This window comes from Sinocyclocheilus rhinocerous, unplaced genomic scaffold (genome assembly GCF_001515625.1).
Source record: "Sinocyclocheilus rhinocerous isolate Xijiao unplaced genomic scaffold, SAMN03320098_v1.1 scaffold1180, whole genome shotgun sequence".
In the NCBI taxonomy this organism is placed as follows: Eukaryota; Metazoa; Chordata; class Actinopteri; order Cypriniformes; family Cyprinidae; genus Sinocyclocheilus; species Sinocyclocheilus rhinocerous.
In genome coordinates, this window is record NW_015665886.1 from 359,589 (window position 1) to 381,677 (window position 22,089).

Below are 22,089 nucleotides of genomic sequence, written 5' to 3' on the forward strand. Positions count from 1 at the left end.
TTCTCGTAGCTTCATAAAATTACAGTTGAAACACTGATGTTACATGAACTATTTTAACAATGCCTATTTACAGTGGGTACGGAAAGTATTCAGACCCCCTTAAATTTTTCACTCTTTGTTATATTGCAGCCATTTGCTAAAATCATTTAAGTTAATTTTTTTTCCTCATTAATGTACACACAGCACCCCATATTGACAGAAAAACACAGAATTGTTGACATTTTTGCAAATTTATTAAAAAAGAAAAACTGAAAAATGCTCAGTATTTAGTAGAAGCACTTAAGGGGGTCTGAATACTTTCCGTACCCACTGTATATACAGGGTCCAGGGTAAGTTTTATCATAAATCCTCAATCCAAATTTTTAAGCTTATATTTAAAAAAAATCATACTAGATGAAAGCCATTGACTTTTACTGTGTGAACAAACACACAGTTTAAACTTTAAAAAAAAGTCATAAAGATGGAACAACATGAGTTAAGTAAATGACAGAATTTTAATTTTCAGTTGAACTATCCCTTTAAGAGATCAGCTTGGTCCTGGAAAACTATGTTTTGAAGGAACTGTGCACATATATTTATTTATTTATTTTATTTATTTAGTCATTTAGCAGACGCTTTTATCCAAAGCGACTTACAAATGAGGTCAACAGAAGCAATCAATTGTAGTATTAAAACAACTAAAAACAGATCCAAAACAAAAAGCTAAAACTTTATAAATAAATCTTATACACATTTTAAAAATAAAGAAATTAAATAAAAATGACAAATGCATACAACAAAATCTCAAAACGTAACATTTAAATGAAAAACAAAAAAATAAAGCTAAAAACAATTCAAAATATTAAAGAACAAAAAGGTATAAGAGTATAATAATGATTCTTTGCATGCTAAAAAACAACAACTTACTTACACATAGTAAGAAATGGTTATAAAAACTGAAACAGAAGTGAAACAAGTAGTAGGAAAGAGATATATATATATATATACATATATAGACAGACAGACACAGTAGTACGTATGAGCAGATATATTTAACCATAATGCTATAATATCAGGATGAAATTTCATGTACCTGTTTGAAAATTCCCAGCATTCCAAAATTCTAGAAGGGGAATAAATCAAACAGCAGAGCACCTGGTGCAAGACGCCCAACCCTGCTGCCACCTGAGCTCACGCCAAACACACTCCTCTACTTAAAGACATATGTGCTTGTATGCCAGTGTACATTTACACGTGGAAGTACAGGTATAATCCATCAATACTGCATGCGCAACGGTCACATGGGATCTCCAACACTTTCAAACTAGTCTTTGTCAAGCCAAACTTAGAAAAACCTCACAGATGAATTTCTTTGGATTTAAATTATTTTAATTTTACTTCCTTACATTCACATTAAAATTACAATTCTGCATTTTTTTCTTCTTTTTGCAGACTTTCCTCTACTTGGTATGTGTAAATGCTGTTAATGTATGTCCATTTCCATCTGAAGGAAACAATCGAGTGCATGGCCTAATTTAGCTTGGGCTTCCCCAAGAGATGGTCTTAGAAACGAAAAGAATGACATTAAGGAATAAACGGAATAAACACTGAACTGATTGTTGATAGTCCATTCAGCATGGATGGCTGCGCTTTCTCCATTACAGCCTGCAGCAAAAACCTTATGTCATATCCTATCTTGTCAAAATGCATATCAAAAAGAGAGAGAAGAGAGAAAACTTTATTCAGTCCAAATTGCCCGCAGAACGAAGCCTCTCACAGAATTCCGCTTCTTTCATCTGTGGAATTCGCTCGCCGGAGCAGATTAGATTTTAAGGCATCTGCCGGAATCAATGCCTCTATTGGCAGCTGTGCTATAACGGAGCGACGAGGTCTGGTATGTTGCCGTAACCGCTGCTGGGATACAGTGTCCCCCACGGAGAGCATGACTCATTAATCAAATATTCATACAGGCAGCATCGTAAATACAGCTAGAACACAAAGTCTCCTCAAAGCCACCAAGCCTCCCAGCACAAGTGCCCTTTCATGTAACACTGACTGAAAGGTCGGCACGTTGCCTCACCCCTAATGTCCCAAACTTCCTTTTTTTCCTCTCTCTCCTCCATGCCTTGTTTCCTAAATACAGCCCAGTATGAATTTACTGATCACAGACACTGGAAAACACTATGAGACATGGGGTTATTGTGCTCCGCTGCTTCTGTCTTCACGACATGCAGTGGTGAGACAAGCAGTGACTTATTCTGTTTGGTCCCCCAGAAGGGTAACTTGTTCCCCCAAGCAGACCCTATAATTGAAGGCCATGACCTTATTAATATAAGAATTTGTATTTAACATGAAAATAGCACAAGCATTGCTCAAACAGAACAGAAACAGAGGAATTAACCATGGCAACACCGAGTCCAACACAAGGATATTTTCTTTCCCCCGGAAAATGGCGTAATCACCAGATACAGATTTGTTCCGTTTGGCTGAATGGGTTATGAAAAGGAGTTGGCAAGTGCGAGTCCTTTTAATTTCCAGTGTTTGTTGAAGAAGATGAGTTAATAGATTGAAAATAGGTCAATAACAAATTTGCTGTACAGTAAGGAATGTAGAGGAAGAACTTTAAAGAAATCATTTAATTACAGACAAATGAGTAGAAACACTTAAAAAAAACATTAGATTCTGAAATCAGCAATTATAAAACTGAAATGTTCATTGTGCAAATGATTTTGGCAATTAAGGTATGATATTACAATACACTGTGGTAAATTACAAAACCCTTCAAATTGACAAATGGTGGAATTAATAGGTTTGCATAAACAACTGAAAACACAGTTACGCTGGTTAAATACAATATGTGAACACTGTTAGGCTGATGATGATACACGGGGCAACTTTTTGAGCAATGTTGCTGGGCAACTTGGGTTAATGTTGCCATCAAAGGGCAACCAGGTGAGGCACAGGGCCCACGACTGATCTAAAGTATCCAGATAGAAATTTGTTACCCATTCTCAGTGGGAAAGTGCCCAAGCAACACTGCTCAAAAAAAGTTGCCCCATGTATCATCAGCCTTAGAGCTAGTGTTACAGGTCTTTTCAATGCAGAGCACTTTGGGTTCATAGGTGTTTCTAACAAAAAAGAAAGTTAATCACAACAATTAATATGGTAGTACAATATCATCATGTTGACAATTTTGTTAAAATGATACATCACTAAGAAAAAAACCTGAAGTTATATAAATAAGGCATAATTTAATAATAAATTACTCCTTGATTCATACTTGTTTATGTTTTCTATTACACCTTTAAAAATAACACGCTGAGCTACCAAGGCAGGACTGATCCTTTCACATATCGGCATTATACCAATATATTTGTTGTTAACATTACTGTACTTAATCTTATATTAAGCACAGGTTCTGTCTATATTAATGTGCTATGGGTTTAATACTCCTTAAAAAGCTGGTGGCAGAAAGGGCTTTTTAAATATCATTTAAGAGTTATTTAGGCTCTGTATGTAGATATATGTGATACAGTGTTTTCTATTCACTTGTGAAGGCACATTATCCTTCCATTTAACATAACATAAAACATGTCACCATAAAACGTACGTTCTGTGAAGCTAAATCACTACATCATGTATATATTTCCAAAAGTAGACTATATAGGTGTTTTGATTCAGTTTTAAGAAAAAATTAACTACATGTACCCAGAGAAAAGAAACATGATTCCATGAGAACTTTTCTTGTTTAAAAAAAAAATACATGTATTGACTACACATGTCCATTGGATTTATACGAGCACACTGAAATGCTTGCAGGTTTAGCATGTAAATATAATTGAAATCAAATCGAATGTGGATGGTGGTCAGGACCATATGCATGAAGCAATCTCTGTATCAAACTTTGCTTTCATGCACAAACAGATAGATGTGTTAATATAACTGATTCTGTGAAACGGCCAACTCTGTGAAGCTAATGCATGCACTGCTTGCGGTCTTTTTTTAAAATGGGCTTTTTTTCTGAAATGACATGAGGACAGTGTAGCACAGGGTCATATAGTTTAGACCCACAGTGTAAATACAGACTGATCCAGTCCTGATTTGTGGTGTGTCACTTGGTTTTGGGTTACTGGCTTGAAGAGTCAGAGTAGCACAAAGTCTCCCGAAGTTGTCCCTGCTTTCCTTGTGTCCCTGATGAAAGGCCATTCTCGCTGTTCTACAGCAACTGAAAGTTCATAATCCTTCCCGTGTCCCTTCATAAAGGTGAATGCAGGGTACTTCTCTTTTGATGAAGGCTGCAATATCTGTCACATTAACAAACACAGTTAATCAACCTTTAGATGTTTTTAATTAAAAGGTACACATGGCAGATTCTCACTTATAATACAGAAGGACAAAACTATACAACATTTCTCCCTCACAGTAGTCTATGCTAGACACAGTGACAGTCCGACAGTTTCCACTTACGTAGTTAAATGCTGCCACCTGCTGACAGACATTTAAATAACAACCTTTTTCCAGCTTAAAAAGCCAATATTTTCCTGTTAGGCTGTTTTGGACAGTTTGTCATTTTAAAATTAAAGTTAACATGCCATTTTCATCAAAACAATATGAAACAACATTTCTGAAAGATTTACCCACCTTTGACAGCTCGTTGCTAATTCTTTCATAGTGTTCAACATTTTTTGAGTAGAATCCAATCGTACAGCTTGGGTCCATTTTACTGAAAGGCATTTTCTTTGGTGATGGACAATGAAAAGACTTTAAAGAAGAAAAAATCCTTTAAAATTAGTCAAAATAAGCCATTTATTTCTCTGTTTATGAAATCACAGTGATCCAAATGCACAACTAAAGTATTAGACATTTTTGTCCATAATGTCTACAACGTAACGCATGTTAAACTGTTCAGCCCAGTTCTGTTCCAAATGAGCGATGCGTGTTCATGCGAAACAACCAGATTGCAGAAATGAAAGATTTTCCCTTTTGACACATTTTTTGACAAATGTTAAATTCTGCCTGAGATCTGAAAGGCTTAGACAGCTGAGCTAAAAGTATGGCCCAATATTTCTGTCTTTCGCCAGGCCACTTTCTACAGCACACAAAAGCGTAAAAATAAGTTACGATGCTGAAATATAAAATCGTTGGAGTTATATAAAATATGTCGGAGCCGATACAAAGTACAGAGCAATGTGTAAATCTCTTGTGTTCGGTAATTGAGTGTGGAGGTCTACTTTCAGATTCATACCCTTAAGTACAGAAACTATTAAATTCACATCACTGTGCGGCGGTCAGCTTTTTGTAATTCCACATTACCTGCAGAGGGAAATCGCTTGTGCTGACATCCACAAAAGACTGACAGTAATGAGGATCCATGTAAATCAAGCTGTCATCTGCAAGGACAAAACAAAAGACAAGTTATTCAAAAAACACAGTGATTATTATAATGCATATCCTTGCCCAATTTCTATGCAGAGCAGCTCAAAGTCACCCACCTCCGCTGGGCTTCAAACAATCAAACGTGAGAATTTTTTTGGTCTTTCCTAAACTCGGATGGATTAAACGCTGCGTAATCGAATCTGGTTGTACAAGCACATTCTTTATGCCGCAAAGCGGGCTGTCATTTAATTTTGGTGTAGAGAAATTACTTTTACAAACACACAATTATATTAGATCATTTGCATATGATGAATGCAGACGGCAGGCTGAACCTGGCAGGGAGAATGTACTGCTTGTCATTTAGACATCATCGCGGAGTGGATTTCAAATTGCTAAAATGTAAATATTGACTACCTACATGTACAACTGAAGGTTTCCACTGGCTACTGAAGGTGATGGAGAGTGGGCTACTCTGGGTAGCTCTGAAATCTATGCAAGCTGCTTATGGAAATGGAAAAAGCCCACTATTTCAGATACCCTCGCATGATGAATGGTGTAGCATTTCTGATGGGTTTGGGAAAAATAAAATAAGCTTCTCTGATGGCGCTGGCCTTCTCTTTGCATGCATTCATTTACTTTGTCTCCTATGAAAGACTAACCTTGAAATCCAACAAAATAGTAGGCCTGTTTAGGCTTTCCGCCAATGATGCCGATACAGTCCTCTAAGCTTAATATGCTCTAGGGAAAAGAGAAAGGGAGTCGTTAAGATCACAGTATTGAAGTCGATAGCCATATCTTTAACAAATATTTTTCTCTTTGTCATTGTATAATCTACTTTGTAGTTGTACAAAAGGGTGGTTTCCAAAGCCTCACCTTGACAAAGCTCAAGTATTCTGGGTTGATTTTCTCTCCACCGAGTCTCACAGGAATGAGGATGATGACAGCTCTACTATCAGGGGCAGCTCCAGAATTGAGTCCCTGAGGATCACTGTGGTTGCCCGTCCGCCCTGAATGGCTATCGATAACATCAGCACTGTACACTGAAGACAATCAATAACACAGAGGTCAAAAACGGGTCCTTTGTCTGTCCCTCTCTCTGGTGAGTGGGACAAATATAGCCGTTACGAAATGTAATTTTACTTGTGTCAATACATGATTCATCTACAATTGTATGATGTTTGTAAGTTATCTTATATTATGTAATATTACATTTGGGTGTGTTTGTTCATATTGGGATTAAAAAAAATTTATATATACTTTCATTCAAAAGTTTAGGGTAGGTAAGATTTAAAAAAAAAAAGTTTTTGTAAGAAATATCTTATGGTTTATTTGATTAAAAATATAATAAAAATGGTCATATTGTAACCTCTTATATTTTAATATATTTTCAAATGTAATTTACTCCTGTGATCACAAAGCTGAATTTCAGCAGCCATAAATACACACTTCAGTGCCACATGATCCTTCAGAAATCATTCCAAAATATTCATTTGGTGTATATATATGTATATGTATATGTATATGTATATATATATATTTCCTTGACACTCCTCCATAGACATACATTTTTTTTTAATAAACAATACATACAGTATTGTCCAAAATTATGCTTAATGTAATTTTTTATGAAACTTATTAAATATACATTTTGGTTTCAGATTTGCTGACCAAATCTAACAATCATATATAGAGAAGATGATTTATACTGTATATAGAATCTATAAAGAAGCACAAAATTGCTTTCAAATACAAATTAGTTTGAATTTTAGTAAATTTTGGATGTCTTCTGTTAATCATATTTGCTCTTCTGTTGTTGTTCTGTGAAAGATTTTAGATTAAGATTTTCCATACCAGTGCAGTCCTGTGCTACATAAACACATATCCCTTTCAGCATCACATCTACTGCTTCATCAACAGCTTTTCTGAGGGAAAGAGAAGAGAGACAGGGTAAGAGAGATATTTGACAATCATCATAATGAGGAATGGGTAACATAAAGGACTTAAAAAATTAAATCAAATAATGCACTTTTTACCGGAGTATGTGTGCCACAACTGCTGGGCCGTACCAATCTCCTGCCCGTTTTCCAGATGTCATTCCTAGCTGCACTAGTCTGTGGATGCCCAGCTGGGCTGAGGGTGCGTCCCCAAACCAGGACACAACGGTGCGGTGATATGCCTCTTGCAGGTATGAGTCAGCCTCCTCAGCCCCTCCTTGAGCAGCACACATAGGCTGGGTGACCTGCGCTCTTTCCCCCTGAATGGAGGCCTCTAATGTAGCCACCAGTCTTCGTGCTGCACTGCTGGTCCATGTCTCTGTATCCAGGGGCTCCAAGGTCAGTGCTTCTGACCAGGTCCAGTCTGGTGATAAAGAATTTTTTAAAAAGTGTATTTAAAGGATCATGTGACTTTGAAGACTGGATAAATGGCTGCTGAAAATTCAGCTCTGCCATCACATGAATAAATTATATTTTAAAATGAAAAGAGTTATTTTCAATTCTAATAATACTTCATATTACTGTTTTTAATATATATTATTCGTCAAATAAATGGAGCCATGGTCAGCATAATTCGTGTCTTTAAAAAACATCACCAACATCAATTATTCCAAACTTTTGACCAGTAGTAATTATATTCTTTATTTTGATAATTACCTCATAAATGATATCTATTAAGAAACAATGTAGTAAGGAACAATGGAGCAGAAGTCTTTCAGAAGTCCTAAAAGTCTGTCCTAGATTTTTGAGTGACAGACATATTTAAATTTGACTTTTAAATAGACAGTGGGGCTTGTGCTTTAAGAACAAAAGTCCAATTACGATACTCCGCTTAGTCAGTATTTCACTTTTATTACATTTAATCCTCACAAACAGAGTGGGTGTCTGAAATGGTCTAAGTACAAGTGCTGAGGGTCATAAAGGTGCCGGACCTGGCTGTGGGGCCATAAGGCAATGACCTTGCCACTTGTCAAAGCCTGTAATTGGCTAATAAGTATATTTTATTAGCCATTAGCCTCTTTATAGACAGATATTTCTATAATGACATATTTCATTATAGACGTGGGCTCTGGATGACGCTTCAGTGTTGTTTTTTGAATGAAGGTATTAAACTGGCAAATGTCGTGGCCTGTTCACCATATTACACAAAACTGCCCTCCGTCAATCATATGAGAACTCATTCATTAGAGAGTGACAACCTCTGACACCGAAATACCCAACCTCTGAAATGAAAAATGAATACAGAATTTCAATTTGCAAATGAGGAGATGAAAACTTCAGCTTCTTAGATTTAAGCAACACACACCTCAGAACTGTTTTTGCAGCTCTCACATGGACTGTTATCATATGAAAACTGTTATATTATTTTTTTTTAAATCTACTGTTTAAAAAAATTGTTCACCCAAAAATGAAAATGTGAAAAATTAAGTATACCACATGACTCTAGTCCATCAAATCCAACACCTTGTTAAGCAAAAAGCTGTATGTTTGTACCAATAATAAATTCATCATTAAGACATTTTAACTAAAATTTGAGTCCTCTATCCATAATATTTCTCCAGTAAAAAAAGTAGTTTCGTCTGAATTAGAAGAGAAGTATATGCACAGATCAAGCATGGTTTACAAGCGAACAGTTCTAACATAGGATGGACTTGTTCACTGGAAGGAACGTTATTAAGGACTCTAAATGTCGTAATGATGGATGTTTCTTACAAACACTCAGCTTTTCACTTCACAAGATGTTAATAATGGACTGGAATCATGCTTTTATCAGTTGTTTGGAGTGGACTCTTTCTGACAGCACCTATTCTCTGGTGAGCAAGTAACGTAATGCTAAAATTCTCCAAATCTGTTCTAATGATGAAACTAACTCATCTATGTTTTGGATAGCCTGAGGGTGAATACATTTTCAATACAATTAAACTGTTAATGTCACATAGAAATACATACATTATACACATATGACCCGATCTCACCTCTACCCAAGATGTGAAGCAAGAGAGCCTGGGCCAATATCATCTGCCCTGCCCGGAGTGTACAACCCCACCCACAGTCTGAAGTGATGGTGGAGCCAGGAAGAGCAGGAAACTCTTCTCGATAGGTCAGCCAAACTCGTGAAGTGAAGTCCTTGCGAAATCCATCAACATTACCTGTTACAATATCGTCATCTAATGCCTCAGCAGTACAACTCTCAGAAGGGCTTTCATCATCTGAGGACAACGGTTAGCATAAACATTCCATTATACACCTAGAATTTTGGTGGGTAAATTTTATTTTAAAATGCCAGATATAATAAATATTAAATAAAATTTTAAAATATACAAATAAAACTTTGTGAAGCAATTTGACAGATTATCAAATCGGTTTAAATGTTCTGTGTAAATCATCTTACCCACAGCCTTGAAGTGGTAGCATTTCCCCAACAAGAAAACAGGAGAATTACGGCTGAAGGCAGTTTTTGACTTAAGAGCCCAACCTTGAAGGGTTAAAAACATTTAATGATTAGTAACGTGTGCAGGTATGTCAATTTTGTGACGTGAAAGACTGTCAGATGAACGGAAAATTAACATCTTAACATCCTAGTGACATGTAAGATCTCTCGTTACATACTATATTTCACATTGTGCCATGCTGACATAAACTTGGACTTCAGGTTCTCCACCTCGTCGGTCCCTTTAGTCTCCATTTTATCAGCCACGGAGCAGAACCCATCACAGCACATACGATGGAGTTTCTGTGAAAAGTTTTCAGTACGGCCAAAACAAGTTAACTTACATCGTAATTGGAAACATGTCATTGATTTTACTTTCTCTAATGCTTAGATGACATTTCCACCACAAGTATATGCATGCGATAACGTTGCATATGAAATGATCATCAAATCACTGGCCAGGATACGAATCTATTAACATAAATGCATCTCAAGATACTGGCTGACTAACTTAGCATGCTAATTAATCAGTAAGATAGTTCAGAAGAAAACAGGAGAATTACGGCTGAAGGCAGTTTTTGACTTAAGAGCCCAACCTTGAAGGGTTAAAAACATTTAATGATTAGTAACGTGTGCAGGTATGTCAATTTTGTGACGTGAAAGACTGTCAGATGAACGGAAAATTAACATCTTAACATCCTAGTGACATGTAAGATCTCTCGTTACATACTATATTTCACATTGTGCCATGCTGACATAAACTTGGACTTCAGGTTCTCCACCTCGTCGGTCCCTTTAGTCTCCATTTTATCAGCCACGGAGCAGAACCCATCACAGCACATACGATGGAGTTTCTGTGAAAAGTTTTCAGTACGGCCAAAACAAGTTAACTTACATCGTAATTGGAAACATGTCATTGATTTTACTTTCTCTAATGCTTAGATGACATTTCCACCACAAGTATATGCATGCGATAACGTTGCATATGAAATGATCATCAAATCACTGGCCAGGATACGAATCTATTAACATAAATGCATCTCAAGATACTGGCTGACTAACTTAGCATGCTAATTAATCAGTAAGATAGTTCAGTTTACAAAACTGCCTACAATAAGCGTAAATGCAAACAAGTGGCGAATGCTTTGTAAAATAAGCAATTAAACAATTAAATATACACTTTAAAACATACCTGCTCACATGTCTTCTTCACTGTGCATCTACTCACTTCTGTTTACATTTTGAGGAAGCGGCCATCTCGTTCGGTCTCGCGGTATTTCAGATATTCTCCCGTCTGGCGTCTGACTCATTTCCACTAAACGGTTCTTTTGAACTATTCGTTCCAAAGAACTGTTAAAAAAAAAAAAAAACAAAAAAAAAACATCTCTCGGCTGGAAAGTTTTTTTTAATGTTATAATAAAATTATATATTTATTAAGAACAACTTTGTATATTGATAAAACTGTCATACATTCAAGTAGCAAGAAAGATTTGTAAGACGTTTGTTATTTGTCTTTTATTTGTTTGATACACTGATCGGTGGTTTGACATTGTTTTTTGAACCGGGTTTGTGACATTTATCTATTACTTAAGGTTTCCTGCACTTTATAAGCATTATTTTGCTTTTTACGAAGTATCATTATATTATTCATGATCAGAAGAGTCCAAATTAAACAACAACTATTACAAACCACGATGTGTTTATACACCAATAAAGCTGTCATTGTCTACAGATTACACGACTGGTGGAAGTGGTAACGGATGCATTTCACACTTTTCGCTACACAGATAGCTTCCTGTAAAAGAGCCCTCTATTGTACGCACAGGATATGAATCACTGGGAAGACACCTCCAACCCACGATCCCAAAAGACTGAAAGATGGTGTGCGTTTATTTTTCCGGCTTTACGGTACGTTCTTGTGCGTCTGGAGCGCGTTATTTTCCCCAGCCGTATTCCGACAAGTCCCGCCCCCGACCTGCTCTCTGTTTATTATGGTTACTACGGCTTTATGAGTGACTTCTCAACTGTCCAATCACAGACTTACTTTAGGCGTCAGGAGGCGGGGCTTGTGGAAATACGGGTGCGGGTGGGGAAGGAATATCGCGGCTGGAACGCTGGAGTTACTCTCGAGCACTCAGCGGCTACAGTCATGGCTGAGCGCCGCGCCTTTGCCCAGAAAATCAGCAGGTAAGTATATCTAACGCACCTCCATGCTATTGCGTTTAAATAAATTCTCCCAGCGCCCTGCGACCATTCTTTGTCTGCTGCCTGATGCAGCTGGCGAGCGTGCCAGTCTTTCCCAAATAAGGCCTAGGCGTTGAGTTAGCTGGAGCAGACGCTGAGTTTATAAGGCTGTCTCAAATCCTAGAGAGCTGCCTACCCAGACTACACGTTTGGGTCGAATAGGCGCGTTTGGAATGCCGTCTAGGTAGGTACCTTACTAGGTTTTGGAGCACATCCATAGAGATGCCCGAGTGACCCACCCTAAGCAGCAAGACGGCAGTATGACGCCTTTGTGCTTCTGTGCATTAAAATCAGTCTTTATCCATGGGTCTTATAATCCATAAATGCGCCTTTTGTTAAATCCATCTAACAGTTTTTACGGGATTTAACGATGCAGACGAGGGGGAATCAATGAAATGCAGGGTTTAGGGTTTGTGAGACGATGGCTTGACATACTGACACATCGGGTTGATCATGAGATGTTACACTGTCAGTATGCAAGCATATGGTATATATTAGTGTAGTAGTCAATATGCAGTCATATGGTATATGTTTAGTGCACAACGGCTTTGATTACAAGAAGATGATGTTAAACTCTAAAGTAAATAACGAGTCTGAAAAATAAATGTAAACAATGACTTTAATCCTGGAGACCATGAATAATAATTATGCATAATAATTTCTGGTGTATTAAAGAGAACACCATCAACTGACAAAGGGTTCAGGTTTTCTTGCATGATATTGATGGTTTGCATTGCTGTTGTAGTCATGCAGCTATTATAAAGCCTTTAAGACCATTTCAGACTGAGATCCAGAATGACCTGTAATACAATGTATGATTAAATTTCAAGCAGATACTTTTCCCTGTAATGACACTTGTGTGATTAATGTTTAGATCTGTTCAGATTTTGGCTAGTGGCCCACAATTTGTGGAGCAGGGGCCCTAGGTTATCATAATAGACTATAATTAAGTCTCATCATTGGCTCAAAAACATCTCTTTTCTGTCGAGATTTCCTTTGTGATGTTAAGTTAGAGATTAGACTGTTTATGGATTTAAAAAAAGGAAGTGACTTTTTAGACTCTCTGGTGGTTTCCACAGTCTTGGCATTTCCCAGATGCTTGAAAATGCTGTCGTCTTGTCAGTGACGTGTAATAGGATGATTAGATCAGTTCAGTATAGACTTTGTGGCACCTGGGGCCTTGATTCCAATCGTTACTTGTTAGTTATCCAAAAAAAAAGTGTTTATTGATATGATCAAAGAAAATAGCTATGTGTTTTGTTTTATTCATAAGACAGTATACAGTAGGTATTATCCATAATATAGATTGCAAAAAGCCCCAGAAAAGTCAGTGTCTATCTAATTTTATTTTACACCGTCAAAGCAAAACTGAAAGCGCTAAAAATCTTGAAGTTCCCCACTTTTTATTGAATGAATTGCTAATTATATATTCAGATGAAATTTGAAGCTTCTCTGGAAAGTCACAGAAGCTGTTTCTCATGGCTCTGTTTACTTAAGTGCAAGAAGTTTTCAGAGATGTGTGAAATATGCACTGAAAGTAATGGTGTTAGCCAGTGCCTTGGTAAACAACACATCCACGTGGGCTAATCATCTGTTCCCTCTTCAGGAATGTCCAGCCTAAATAAAAGTCCCTCCAGAACCAACAAGGGCACAGGGGGCAGATTTTAAGAGATATTGACCTGTGCACTATACTACAACAAAGATATTCTGATAATACTGTAAATTTGGTATAGACCAGACACATTGCTTTTATTTAAACCTTGATGGTATTTTTTATTTTATTTTTTTGCTTGTACTTTACAGGCCTGTAATTCAGTCTGTGAAAACTGAATAATAATAAGTTATAATCTTATGTTATTACTCTATAGTAATGAAACTTTGTCAACCTAACCTGTTGGAGGGGCTAAGGTGTATTTTGGTGTGAACTTGCAGAGTTTAGTCTCCATTACAAGATTTGCTAGTATGTTTTTGTATGTTTCTTTTTAACTATTCCTGCTAGATTTCAAGTGTGATTTGCGCATGGTCATCTCAATTTATATTTTGGATTAAAACTGCTGAATGAATGAAAAATATAGAAAATAGTGGGCACATTTTTCCAGTGCATTATTTTTGTGAGTCCAGTATGCTCTATTAGTTTGATGTGTCACAGATTGTTGTTATTTACAAAAGCCTGGGCCAAGAAAAAGATCATAAGACTTTGGCTATATTTGGAAAAGCATACTACTTGTACCATTTTAGCAGTAAGCAGTTTGTATACTGTATATGATATGATTGGAGTTTTCTGTATGCTTGGAGTACCTGGATGTGTACTGCTGTACTGTACTCCTTCATGAACCTCGCTACTGAGAAATGTCATGTAGCTTTTCAGCTGCAAAACTATTTTACTGATAAATTCGCGGGGCAGCGCTTATTTTTATTTTATTTTTTTGCTTGTACTTTACAGGCCTGTAATTCAGTCTGTGAAAACTGAATAATAATAAGTTATAATCTTATGTTATTACTCTATAGTAATGAAACTTTGTCAACCTAACCTGTTGGAGGGGCTTAGGTGTATTTTGGTGTGAACTTGCAGAGTTTAGTCTCCATTACAAGATTTGCTAGTATGTTTTTGTATGTTTCTTTTTAACTATTCCTGCTAGATTTCAAGTGTGATTTGCGCATGGTCATCTCAATTTATATTTTGGATTAAAACTGCTGAATGAATGAAAAATATAGAAAATAGTGGGCACATTTTTCCAGTGCATTATTTTTGTGAGTCCAGTATGCTCTATTAGTTTGATGTGTCACAGATTGTTGTTATTTACAAAAGCCTGGGCCAAGAAAAAGATCATAAGACTTTGGCTATATTTGGAAAAGCATACTACTTGTACCATTTTAGCAGTAAGCAGTTTGTATACTGTATACGATATGATTGGAGTTTTCTGTATGCTTGGAGTACCTGGATGTGTACTGCTGTACTGTACTGTTATCAAGCCATTTTCAGTGGGATGAAAAATCTGGAAATAATATAAACAATCAAGTCTTTCTTGACTGATTTGTTGGCTCATGTTTGTGAATATTTTTACATACAAAGTATGCAAAATAACCATATTTATTTTCTACATGATGATTCAGTGGCACTGAATTAAACATGATGCAATATAGTGACGTCATGTGACAACAATGTTATATGCATCCATGTTGTCATTGCACACAGCTGTATACCATTCAAAAGTTTAGGGTTGGTATGATTTTGTTCGTAATGTTTTTGAAAGGCAGCATATATTTGATTAAAAATACAGTAAAAAGACAAAAAAGTTTGTTTTCTATTTTAAAATGTAATTTGGCAGAATTTGCAGCAGTTATTACTCCAGTCCTCAGTGTCACATGATCCTCAATTCTAATATGCTGATATGGTGCTCAAGAAACATTTCTTTTTAATATCAATGTTGAAAACACTTGTGCTGCTTAATATATATTTTTTTGAAAACCGTGATTCATTTTTTTCAGGATTCTTTGACGACGAGTTTAAAAGAACAGTATTTATCTGAAATAAAAATGTTGTAATGTGATATAATGTCTTTACTGTCACTTTTGACCAATTTAATGCATCCTTGTTGAGTGAAAGTATTCACTTATTTAAAAAAAAGTAGTGATCTCAAACGTTTGAACATTAGTGTTTATAGTAATTGAGTATTTCATTCACAGAGTGAGATGGCAGTCAGGTCATGGGATTCTTATCTGTTTTCTATTATAATGCCGTTCTATGCTGTCTTGTTCTCCAGGACTGTAGCGGCTGAGGTCAGGAAGCAGATTGCTGGTCAGTACGGAGGCTCACCTCAACTTCTCAAAAACCTCAGTGTGGGTGGGAATGCAACTAGCAATGCTGTAAGTACTACATTTCAAAGAGAATATACTTTTCTATCTTAAATCTGAGAGACTGCCTGACACTTCAAAGAGTATTTACCACTATCCCTTCATCATGATACAGACTTTCTTTGAAGATAGCGGCAACAGTTCTCACATTCTCTTTCTGTTCCCATTTGGATTTCTCCCTACAGATTCCTCTGACAGAGGCTGTAGAGCCAGTGGATTTTGAAGAGTATTTGATCACGCACCCTCCCCTTATAGAGTCAGGACCTCTGAGAGATCTGATCGAGTTTCCTCCAGATGACATTGAAGTGCTTTACACGCCAAGAGAGTGCCGAACTCTTGGCCAGGATGTGCCTGAGGAGGGGTGAGTGTGTTCAGGGTGGATTGTTTCGAAGAACTGAGGCATACATTAGTATGTCTCTGTAAGCCAGCATGTACATAGTTCAAGAGATATCATTGAACAAAATGAAATCAGATTGTCTGTGTGAACAGTTTTAAAATCTATGCTGTGATTATCTCAATAGTCATATAGGCCTAAAAGCCTTTTTTTTTTTTACTTATAAATTAATTTGTATATATTGTTTGCACATAAATAGTAGTATCACATTTGTGACCCTGGACCACAAAACCTGTCTTAACTCGCTGGGGTATATTTGTAGCAATAGCCAAAAATACATTGTATGGGTCAAAATTATAGATTTTTCTTTTATGCCAAAAATCATTAGGATATTAAGTAAAGATCATGTTCCATGAAGATATTTTGTAAATTTCCTACCGTAAATATATCAAAACTTTAATTTTTGATTAGTAATATGCATTGCTAAGAACTTCATTTGGACAACTTTAAAGGCGATTTTCTCATTATTTAGATTTTTTTGCACCCTCAGATTCCAGATTTTCAAATAGTTGTATCTCTGCCAAATATTGTCCCATCATAACAAACCATACATCAATGGAAAGATTATTTATTCAGCTTTCAGATTATGTATAAATCTCAATTTTGAAAAATTGACACTTAAGACTGGTTTTGTGGTCCAGGGTCACATTTATTCTTATGGTACGCAGGCATACTGCTTTAATATATTTTACTTGTTCCTCCTCTTAAATAATTTTCCAGTGAGAATGATTCACACGTTAGAGACTGCACCCGGTCTTACACTGAGGACTGGGCCATCGTTAACCGCAAGTATGATGCTTCACTACATCTGTTCTCTCTTTAGACTTCATACAGCCCTTTTCTCCTGATACATGGGATTCTGATGCATGGTTTTAAATATGGAAAATGTGTTAAGTGGAGCTGAAAGTGTTACGTTCTTAGTACCTCTTTGTGATTAACGGATGTTCCAATCCTGCGGAAGTATCTGCAACACTGTCTGTGGATTTCTGCAGGCACAAATTTTGTGTGGGCCTGCTCATAAATGACAAAGAGGAATTCCAGTGCTTTTTGCCTACAGTCTTTCTTCAACATGCTGCTTTTATGATACTTTTCACTGGGGCTTTTAACTTAAGCAGCTTCCTAGATATTTATAGGGCCTTCATAAGTTACTGTGAATAAGTTACCTTGGTGATTCTTAACTGATAAGCCCAAACTCTTATCTTGACGGAGTTCATATAATGGTTGTCACTGTGACCATGTATAGTAATCCAAACATATACTGATTATTTTTACCCAGTCATTGAGAGAAAAGTAAATGGAAGGGAAGTAATTACTGTCATTAAGGTTGAAAGTTTAGCTTAAGCCTGCAAACTTTCACATATAATTATGTGAACTGAATGTGTGTAATTTTATCCATCAGTGACAAAGCACCACTGAACTGAATTTTAACATTACTATGTAAAATACTCATTACATAAAATACAGCTTTTTTTCTTTACTGATAAAATATAAAAAATGTGATAGTTTCACATAATCTTGTTTTATTTATTTATTTAAAATTAGTAGTAGTGATTCGTTTTAATTAGCTATTACTTAACACATGTATTCACATTTTTTGTGGCTATGATTAAACAGAAGTCTCTTAATTCCCCCCCCAAAAAAATAAGTTTAGGCATACATTTTTATTTTTTAGATGTCTAATTATGTCATAAAAATGCTTTCCATGTAGGCTTGCTGCGATAGACGGTGTTTTCGGTTATACCGGTGTTAAGCCGCAACATCGGTTATGTCATTTACTACCGCGGCACCGCCCCCCCACTGTCGTTTTGATTTTTTTTATAGTAACAAAAATAATTTAGCCTAGTTCAGTTAGAAAACTCAAACGAACAATTGCTTGACGCCGAATTGCGGCAGGTGCCGCTAATTTGAAAGTGAAAGTAAAATTTGCACGGCACTTTTACAAGCCATTTGAAAGCGAATAAAAGAGGGAAACTCAAACGAACTAACCCCAACACCAAAGATGATGCCGGTATTACCGGTGTTGTCACTCGTCGATTAACCGGTGGGAAAATTTCCTCACCGTTACAACCCTATTTCCATGTCAATTTTTATTTATTTATTTCATTTATTTTCATTCATTTATTTTGCTATGGTTAAACGGATAACTTTCTCAATTCCAAGAAAAAAAAAGAAATTAATTTAGGCTTACATTTTTATTTTTTGAATGCCTAATTATGTCATAGAAATGCTTTCCATGTCAATTATTATTTATTTATTTATAAAAAACAAAGTCTTAAATGACATTTACATTTTATCATTGCATGTACATGAGGGGAAATTTGGATGGAACATTTAATCAATACATTTTATTAGGTCTCTTTTTGTATACTGATTAGCATACAGGTAATAAAGTATTTTGGATGCACAGGTACCACAAGTTGGGCACCGCATTTAATCCCAACACTTTGGATAAGCAGAAGGAGAGGCAAAGAGGTTTACCCAAGCAAGTTTTTGAGTCTGACGAGTTGCCAGATCACAGCAGCTATCAAGATGATCAGGTAAACCTGTCTTTGCTACTGTTCCGTGTTATGTAAAGTTTTTTTTTTTTTCTTAAGCCCAGAAGAATAATTGCACAATATCCCTGTGAGTTTCTTTTTGAATTCACTGAATATAAACACTGACTTTTGCATGTCACAGGATGATCTGAAGCGAAGGTCCATGTCAATTGATGACACTCCACGTGGCAGCTGGGCTTGCAGTATATTTGACCTGAAGAACTCTCAGCCTGATGCTCTGCTGCCTCACCTTCTGGATCGAGTACCCAACGAAGAAATCGACCGCCACAATGAGGACCAGCGCAAGTCAAACCGCCATCGAGAGCTCTTCGCACTGCATCCTGCTTTGGATGAGGTAGAGCATGATATTTTGTTTCAATATTTCCAATATTGTGTCTAAAGATACGGATTACCAAAACACTTCTTGAATTAATCTTTTTTTCTCATGTAGGATGAACCCATTGAGCGCCACTGTGTGCCTGATGTTCCAAAAGAACATTTTGGTCAAAGGCTTCTTGTCAAGTGCTTGTCCTTGAAGTAAGTGGGGAACAGCTTGTGTGGACTGAAATATAACGCTAATGGTTACAACGTTGCTGATATGATTCTCTTCTTCCTTTTAAGGTTTGAGATAGAAATTGAGCCAATATTTGCAAGTTTGGCCTTATATGATATCAAAGAAAAGAAAAGGGTAAGCTGTTATAATTCCCTGTGTGATGTATAAGTTAAAAGTTGTGTAAGCATATAAAATAATGAATATTAATTAATTCACTGTCATAGTGAATTATGGTGCCATAAAAATATACACAATGGATTACATCAAACTTGCAAATCGGAAGATAATTTTCTTTTCTTTTTTGTATTGCATTTATAAAACCACTTTTGATGGGATTAAATTTAGATTTTTTTAACCCAGTGGATTTCCAAAAGACATTCAAATACAAGTTCAAAGATTTTATTAGTTCCTTCCCTCTGACATCCTAACATTCTCCTCAGATATCAGAGAACTTTTACTTCGATTTGAACTCTGAGCAAACGAAGGCCATGCTGCGACCGCACATCCCATCTGCTGCTATCTCCACCCTGGCCCGCTCTGCTGTCTTTTCAATCACCTACCCTTCTCAAGACGTCTTCCTTGTTATCAAGGTTGGTTACATCATTCAGCATCATTCTTAACATTCAGATCCCTATTCATGAGCAGAATATATATTTTGTTCTTTTGAACTTTGTTTATCAATGAATCCTGGAAAAAATGTATCATGATTTCCACACAAAAAAAAAAAATATATATATAAAAAAAAAGTTTTTAAGATTTTAAGATCAACAATAAGAAATATTTCTTGAGCATCAAATCAACAGATTAGAATTAATTCTGAAGGATCATGTCACTCTGAAGACTGGATAATATAATCTCTATATAATATATTTTATAATTATGTATTTATTTTTTAAACATTATTGCATGCATTGATGTTTTCAAGTCAATATGGCATTAATGGATTTATGAAGTGTACAATTTTTTGTAATTGCATGTTTGATGATCATTGCATTGATTTTATGTTTGCATTGATGTTCGTTTATTGCTTAATTTGAGTGTTTTGAGTAGTGTTCACTAAAGCAGTGCATTGTTGCACTGTGTTTGCTTTCAGCTTGAGAAGGTGCTTCAGCAGGGAGACATTGGAGAGTGTGCAGAGCCTTACATGGTCTTTAAAGAGTCAGATGCTGCCAAAGTAAGCCATTCATAACAGTTTATACATTGTGCACCAGCTCCTAGTGGAATTCAGCCCAGCATGGTTACTGTTTTTATATTCTGTTCTCTGGTATTACAGAATAAGGAAAAGCTTGAGAAGCTACGCAGTCAGTCCGAACAGTTCTGTCAGCGACTAGGGCGTTATCGGATGCCCTTTGCCTGGACGGCCATACACCTCATGAATATAGTGAACAGTGCCGGCAGCCTAGAGAGAGACACAGAGCTGGAGATGGGGCTGTCAGGTGAGTCTTTAAATGACACAGATGATTGTGCATGTTTAGCCTGTACTTGTACTTAGTTTGAAATTATTTTTCCGAACAAAATTTGAATGAGTGATGAAGTGAGACTAGTCCCATATTTCATTTTGGCTCTTAATGCCATACCACAGCGTTTGATCTGATCTCATAGTACTGAAGTTTTAACTACTTGATTTTGCACTATTGCACAGAACGGAAAGGCTCTTGGTCTGAACGGAGGAACTCTAGTATTGTGGGACGTCGTTCGCTGGAGAGAACCACCAGCGGAGATGAATCATGCAGTCTGACCAGCTTCAGACCAGCTACCCTGACAGTCACCAACTTCTTCAAACAGGTCACGCTGTTATTAAAAAAACTAAACATCCCAGTATTGATCTCGTTCATTGAAAGTTGACTGTCCTTCAGTTATCGGTCGTTGCATAGGTCAGACCGCTAAAGCTAATAAATACTCCTGCTTTTGACATTTGAATATGTTTTTTATGTTTTATTAATATGTCATATCAGGAAGGAGATCGACTAAGTGATGAAGATCTCTACAAGTTCCTAGCTGACATGAGGCGCCCATCCTCTGTGCTGCGTAGACTGAGGCCCATTACAGGTAGAGCTCTTTTGGCATGTTTATTTTGGCCATATTAACATTTATGTAGTGAGTTATGTAACTGATTTACTAAATACCCTCAGCCCAGCTGAAGATTGACATCTCACCAGCCCCCGAGAACCCTCACTATTGCCTGACACCTGATCTGCTCCAAGTGATGCCTTACCCAGATAGTCGAGTGCGGCCAACAAAAGAGATCCTGGAGTTCCCTGCCAGGGACATTTATGTGCCCAACACCACTTACAGGTATAAATGTTAAGATCAGTAATTTTCAACCTTTTTGACTCCCAACACCCACCCATTGTCCACAATAATATTCAATAAGTTACCCTATTCGCTAATATTACCCTATTCAAGTGAGACTTGAAATGTAGATGTTTGATGTGTAGCACTTTTTATTTATAGCACACATTTAAAGGGGTCATATGATGCGATTTCAATTTTTCCTTTCTCTTTGGAGTGTTACAAGCTCTTGGTGCATAAAGAAGATCTGTAAAGTTGCAAAGACTAAAGTCTCAAATCCAAGAGATATTCTTTATAAAAGTTAAGAGTCAACCACGCCTACCTAAAACGGCTCGTTCTAACACACCCCACATGTCTACGTCACGATGTGAGAAGATTTGCATAACGCCGCCCAAACGTTCACGCAAAGAAAGAAGGCGTAACTTATTCTCGCTGTA

The 22,089-nt window shown here is 36.6% G+C and overlaps 2 protein-coding genes and 1 long non-coding RNA gene across 3 annotated transcripts in view; 1 reads left to right on the top strand and 2 right to left on the bottom strand.

Annotated features, from left to right (window-relative positions):
* Positions 1–3,117: 3,117 nt before the first annotated feature.
* On the bottom strand, positions 3,118–10,086 carry LOC107731653 (cysteine protease ATG4C-like). Its single transcript, XM_016542801.1, has 10 exons — positions 9,960–10,086; positions 9,742–9,825; positions 9,326–9,559; positions 7,389–7,713; positions 7,207–7,277; positions 6,229–6,395; positions 6,015–6,093; positions 5,293–5,369; positions 4,621–4,740; positions 3,118–4,283 (listed from the first exon to the last, which is right to left on the bottom strand). Exons 1-10 carry the CDS (start codon positions 10,069–10,071, stop codon positions 4,122–4,124), a joined length of 1,431 nt encoding a protein of 476 aa, XP_016398287.1. The 5' UTR covers positions 10,072–10,086; the 3' UTR covers positions 3,118–4,121.
* Positions 10,087–10,324: 238 nt separating this feature from the next.
* On the bottom strand, positions 10,325–11,051 carry LOC107731654 (uncharacterized). The gene is made up of 3 exons (XR_001638793.1): positions 10,973–11,051; positions 10,511–10,634; positions 10,325–10,376 (listed from the first exon to the last, which is right to left on the bottom strand). It is a non-coding gene; the product is annotated as an uncharacterized LOC107731654 (long non-coding RNA).
* Positions 11,052–11,880: 829 nt separating this feature from the next.
* The window catches only part of LOC107731635 (dedicator of cytokinesis protein 7-like), a 49,584-nt gene continuing 39,375 nt past the window's right edge, over positions 11,881–22,089 (top strand). Inside the window, 14 exon segments of the mRNA XM_016542775.1 lie at positions 11,881–11,967; positions 15,789–15,891; positions 16,065–16,240; positions 16,994–17,062; positions 18,681–18,810; positions 18,950–19,162; positions 19,259–19,344; positions 19,429–19,495; positions 19,801–19,950; positions 20,454–20,534; positions 20,634–20,796; positions 21,003–21,145; positions 21,316–21,409; positions 21,493–21,655. Of these exon segments, the coding sequence (XP_016398261.1) occupies positions 11,930–11,967; positions 15,789–15,891; positions 16,065–16,240; positions 16,994–17,062; positions 18,681–18,810; positions 18,950–19,162; positions 19,259–19,344; positions 19,429–19,495; positions 19,801–19,950; positions 20,454–20,534; positions 20,634–20,796; positions 21,003–21,145; positions 21,316–21,409; positions 21,493–21,655 (1,676 nt within the window). The 5' untranslated portion in view covers positions 11,881–11,929.